Consider the following 6,000-nt stretch of genomic DNA (forward strand, 5'->3'; position numbering starts at 1 on the left):
AATTTCACTTCTTGATTATTGCCTGCTATGTTCAAAGCTTCGAAGGCCGCCTTCCCCAACCTGGTGCCCTCCAGATGTGTTGGACTGCAACTCCCACAATTACCAGCCATCATGGCCATTGGCTTCCCTGTCTCAGAGAACCACACTAATACATGGATGGGGCAGGGAGGGGCTATAGGCAAAGCTCTGCACTTCCTTTCAACACATTTTGCCCCTTCAGAGAAGTAATATGTAAGGGGACCTTCTCTTTACTCCCCCAAAAGGGTGAATAACTGAATCCTGGGTTTAAATAGCGTTCACTCAGATACTCAAATAATTTAACAAAATTTAGTGTTGAATAGGGAAGTCAGAGGAATGAGGCTGGGGTGGAGCTTGATGAACTTTTGGAGTCTGTGCTGTCTTCCGCCAGCCGGCCTGACTCACTGCGTAACAAGTAAGAACAGCTTGTAAAGACTTTTTTTGTATGTTAAAAAAAATTGCACAAGTTAGGGCTGTAAATCACACAAATTTGCATAATTTGCACAAATCCCGCAAATTTGCACAATTTACAGCCGAACTTTGTGCAAATGAAACACATTAGGACCACAATTTTTGCAAACTGTGCCCGTTGCAACCACATTGGGGATCGTGAGGAAATAGCAGTTTTAGGGCAGAGAAACGATTAAATTCCCAGTTTCTGGGGAAAAGCCAATGTTTTGGCTTGCAAGCCAAGCCTGGGGGCTCCAGGAAAATCCAACAAGCCCACAAAGGGCTGGATTTCCCCGCTAGTGTTAAGCCATAAGTATTTTGGCCTGAAATGGGGCATGAAGAGTTGTACTTAGGGTCTCCTGAAACCAGGGGGTGATGATTCAACTTTAAATGATTCAAAGTTTAACGGGAGTGGGTTTACCTAGCAGTATGTGAGCAACTGGGCCCTGCCCTGCTGCCCCAACAGGTTCAGTTGACTGGTGAGTTTTAATCACAAAACTACAGAAACACCACAGATTTCCAAATCCTAAAATGTGATGTGAAACAGCTTGTGTCAACCTTCCCCAACCTGGTGAGCCCCACACCCGATGTGTTGGATTACAATTCCCATCTGGGATGATGGGAGTTGTAGTCCAAGATATCTATAAGGTGCTGGTTTGGAGGAAGGCTGGTCTTAGTTCTACAGAAAGATACTGCCAGGCTGAGAATTAAAAGCCATGAATGAGAACTTCAGTGTAAAATGTACAGGTATAAAACTGCATCGTCATGTCAGCTATGTGTTCCCCTGGCCCAAGCATGGGGGCATGGGTGGAGGAACACTTCGTCCAAGGCTGCAAGCCCCTTAACATGAGGGTAAAAACCTTAAAGCTAAATTGAAAAGAATGTTTATGTGAATTTATTTCCCTGTATCTATATGGAGTATTCAGCTCTTGGGAGGTTTGATGGAGCCAACTGAAGCAGTATTAGAACAAAAGAAACAACATTCTGAATAGTGAGCTGCTGGTTCAGGCCTTTCTGTAGAAGAGAAAGAGAGATAAAAGCATTCTGTAAACCGCCCAGAGAGCCCTGGCTATGGGAGCGGTATATAAGTGTAATAAACAAATAAATAAATAAAAATGTGCAGGAAACTCTAGGATTTGTCATTTGAGAGAAGTGTGCCACCCTATCTGATATGCTCTCTCAGGAACTACAAGTCCCAGAGTTTCTTAGTTCCTGCTGGCATCTCAGTGGAAGTAAAAAGGAAGGACAAGTGTTGAAAGAGGGACATTAAAATTCCAGGGACAGCCAGTCCGACAAATAGGATTTACAGGCCCCAGAAGATATGTGGGTAAATGAGTTAGACCTCTGGTCTCCACAGTGCAAAGAACTGAAACTAGATCTGAAGGACAAAGAAAAGTGTCTGAAGGGCTTTTGTCACTGCCATATCTGGCTATAAATACAAATCAGACCATCAGAAGCTTAAACAAAGACACCTAAAGAAGTTAAGGGACACCAATCAAAACAGAAAGAACTTTTCATGGGTGGAAGGGAGAAAGGGGGCTGGTGTTACATGTTTGTACCAGCAAAATGGTGGTTGAGCTCTGAGCATGTTAAGTGAAAATTGCAGTAAAATTAAAAAGAGAATATATCCAAGGGCTATTAAATCTCTTTGACAGAGCTCATCCTTATTGTAGTCTAAAACCTTGAAAGTTCCTCACTGAGGATCTGGCCTTCTGAATAAAAGCAAATCCAAGATGTGCATCATAAAAAACACAAGTGGCTTCTCCTCTCGTATGACAGTTGGATACAACCGATTATTATAATACTAGAAGTGCATAGTACATCCCATAAATGTAATATATGCTTTATATATATAGGCCCCACTGAAATCTTTATCCCTACCATTTCTTTGAGTATTCTCTCCACAACTCCTTTCTCCTGCAGATTGAAGACAAACCTGGATGCTGGAACACTGGCCAGAAGCCGCAGCTTGGCAGCATTGGCCACCTCCTCAGCCACTCTGGTCATTCCCACTGTGAAGAACACGATACCTTGGTGTTTAGCATCGGCAGTAGCTGAAAAAATGTCTGGGTTTCTCGGATGGTCCACTCCGTCTGTCAACAGCACAGCAACTTTCACGCTGCCGTGAGTCCCTTCAGTCATGTAAAGCTGCGTGAGGTTGGTGATGGCATACGTGGTATAGGTGCCGTGGCCGATGTGCGTTATGGGAGCGATACGAGATTTAAAGGCATCCGGGCCCTTCCAGTCCCTGAAAGTTTGTTCAATGAGGACTGTGCTGCTATACTGAAGCAAGGCCATCCTCCAGCTCAAGGTACGGCCAGAGGTGAGTTGCAGGCCTTTCATTCTGTCCACAGTCTCCAAGACAAATGCTTTCTGCTGTTCGTGGTTGAAGTTCTTCGCACTCTCTGAGCTGTCCAGGAGGAAAGCCATTTCCAGAATGCAGTCTTCATCTAGAAATAATGCAATGTCAGGTAAAGAAATCTCATCAAATTAGTAACTCATTGAACACAGAGAACATTACTCATATCATACCAACCAGATGCTTGGAATACTACTATCAAAATCACCAAGGATGATTTTAAAAATGCTCCCCCACCCACCCACCCACACATACACACATTGCACATTGACGGCTCTTATGTCCTTCTCCCTGCAGCCCTCTATGCCAGCTGAAAAGCTACTCGAGAGGTTTGGGGGACCTGCGGAACAGCCCGGGAGGTGGCACAGGGGGTTGCAAGTAGAAGGGTCATATTCAGAATTGTTACCTGGCTTTCTTGTTTTCCTCTCTGCTCCCCCCTCCCCGCACGTCATTTTTCTTTTTGTGTAGGCCTTTTATTATCATAAACCCAATAGAAGGGTCTGTCTTGTTTTAATTGATATGTAGCCACTCTGGGAGCCTTCCTGGCTGAAGAGTAGGTTATAAATAATGATGATGATGATGATGATGATGATGATGATGATGATGATGATGATGAACAATAGCAGTTCGTCTGTCCATCAGTGCCACTGTACCAACATTGTAAAATCTAGACACTTAAAACTTCCCATGCCTAATAAGTGCATGTTCTGGGGTATGCACATCAGTTGTTTTGTTCTTAAAATGCATTAATTAGTTGAATTAGTTTAATTGTGTCCATGTGGTTGAATACTGCATTAACATCTCCAACCAGTAGGGGCAGACTTCCCTAATAACGCATAGCTTTGCAGTCCATACAGTTTGAAGCCACTGGAGATTTGTAGGCCGGGACACAGTTATACATCTGCCTCCTCCCTGCTGCTCTGGGGCAGCGCCACTGAGAGGAATAGAGTGGGCATATTCCTCCCTTAGCTACCTTATAGAGAGTCAGACCATTGGTCCATTTAACTCAGTATTGTTCATTCTGAGGGGCAGTGGTTCTCCTGTTTAGACAAGACTTTCTCTGCCATACCTAAAGATTCTTAGAACTGAACCCTTAAGACCTTTTGCATTCAGAGCAAGCGCTCTGCCTCTCAGCTATGACATTTTCCCATAAATGTGTTCAGACTCTCAGACAGCCTGCATACTTCAAAGCAACTCACCTCCTGCAAGGGAAAATAAATTTTGGAATAATCACCTTGGTCACTTGAACTGGGATATTTTTCTACTGCGTTTGAAAGGAAAGGTTTGGACTTCTGTTTTCTTACTCCATTTCTCTTCTCTTCATTGGTGTTTTGTGCCAAAGATATGTGGTGGTCCAGCAGAAACAAAAGCCACCATAATCTGGAGAACATTGTTCACTTTGTTTTCCCAAAAGACACAAGAAATAGTGATTTCAAAAAGCTGTCTACGTACTTGCAAAGAGAGAGCAACACAGACCACCCTTGTTACAATCTTAACCAAAGTATACATGCATATTCTATAAGGCAGTCATTCATTCCACATTCTTACAGTAAAGTAAGTGATCAATTTATTTAACATTTCTTAGAAAATTAGATTACGCACTTGTCAATTGCATTGACACCAGTGTGTACATTAACAGTATTTCCAGGAAGGCTAAAAAACACCCCATAATTTAATATTTTATTTGGCAAATTTATACCCTTCCTCCAAGGAGCTTATGGGTGACTTGTACAGGTTATATTTAATTCCCCCACTCCCTCATCACCCACAGGTTCATTTCCCCCCTCAGCCTCACAGGCTGTAGACTACAAGCTTGATCTCTTTACAACTTCTACTTTTTAAGACAGTTTATACATTTGTGAAGTAATTTACAACAGTCCTACAAGGTAGGCAGAAAGAGAGTGACCTCCACTAGACCACCCAGAATGCTTCATGGCTGCCCAAGGATTTATTATGTTCTAGCCACTTGACCAGCTTTTTTCAACCAGGTATTCTCCAGATATGTTGGTGTGAGGATAATAGGAATTGTAATCCAACACATCTGGAGGGCACCCAGTTGAGGAAGGCTGCACTGAACCATACTGTGTTGTTTCCATAATGTATATACCACACAACTGCCAGAACACTGCAAGTAGCAAAACGTATAATAAAGAGGTCTAGTCTGGGACTGAGAGGCAGATGGGCAGAGCTATGCAGCTCTACTTGCATGCGTCCCATAGGCTGAGGTTATAGCACAGGTTGAAACTTGTACAACCACAGCCAGGGATACGAGAGATTTATCCAACTACACCTGCAAATCAATTTGTATCAATATGCATGTGCTATCTACAGAAAAGCCCAGCCTTTGATGCCAAAATTAAGGTCAAGGATCTGATTCTATAATAAACACCTGATTCTATAATAAACACCAGTATGCTAATCAATTTAAAAGGTACATTTCACCCCCAGATAGCTGTTTGTAAAGACCGATCACAATTAAATGGAAATGACATTCACACAAGCGTCTTTGTTTAAGTCCTCCAATTACAGTTTTACAGTTTCCCTTGCTGGCTTGTAATGGATTGCTGGTGGCAAGCCACTCGAGAAGAGTTTCTCAAGGAGTTGTGCCACTCCTTGTTCAGACCTTGCCCAAAATCGACACACACCAGTCCCAGCTAAACAGAGACAAAGTACCACCAGTCACATGAGAAACGTCAGTGGCAATAAGTATCACTGGACACATAAATCGCCACCGTGCCTTTTGCCTCATCTGATCTCAGGGTAAAAGGAATTACTAATCAAAGCCTGCAGAAATCCATCTCTCTCTTAAAAGGCTGATGCCTATCATTCTTGTACAGCTTACACTCCGACAACGTTGAGGGTGGGATAGGGAGGAAAGAGTCTTACCTCTTTTCTGTCTTAATGAATGCAATGGAGGGTGAATGCTGTGTCTAGGCAAAGGAACTTCTGCCTGATGATGTTGCTGCGTCGGTTATTATCCCTTCACTCTGGCAATGAAGAGGGGTGGGAATGGAAGGGTGAGCAGTACAAGAAGAAGGAGGCGAAGAAGAAGAGAGTGGGACAAAGGAAAGAGACCACTCCCCCAGTCCAAAGCTAGATCTCCTCCCAGGCACATATATTCACACTTGTTTTGGAATAGGTAAATGTAGTATTGGCAATATCGCTAAAGCTTT

At 43.2% G+C, this 6,000-nt stretch overlaps 1 protein-coding gene across 1 annotated transcript in view; it reads right to left on the bottom strand.

Annotated features, from left to right (window-relative positions):
- LOC134393279 (collagen alpha-1(XXVIII) chain-like) overlaps positions 1 to 4,227 on the bottom strand; it is a 55,128-nt gene extending 50,901 nt beyond the window's left edge. Inside the window, exons 1-2 of the mRNA XM_063118308.1 lie at positions 4,062 to 4,227; positions 2,350 to 2,918 (exon numbers count right to left, since the gene is read on the bottom strand). Of these exons, the coding sequence (XP_062974378.1) occupies positions 2,350 to 2,918; positions 4,062 to 4,218 (726 nt within the window). The 5' untranslated portion in view covers positions 4,219 to 4,227. The remainder of the gene's footprint in view (positions 1 to 2,349; positions 2,919 to 4,061) is intronic.
- Between the last annotated feature and the right edge of the window lie 1,773 nt (positions 4,228 to 6,000).

This window comes from Elgaria multicarinata, chromosome 2, assembly GCF_023053635.1.
Source record: "Elgaria multicarinata webbii isolate HBS135686 ecotype San Diego chromosome 2, rElgMul1.1.pri, whole genome shotgun sequence".
In the NCBI taxonomy this organism is placed as follows: Eukaryota; Metazoa; Chordata; class Lepidosauria; order Squamata; family Anguidae; genus Elgaria; species Elgaria multicarinata.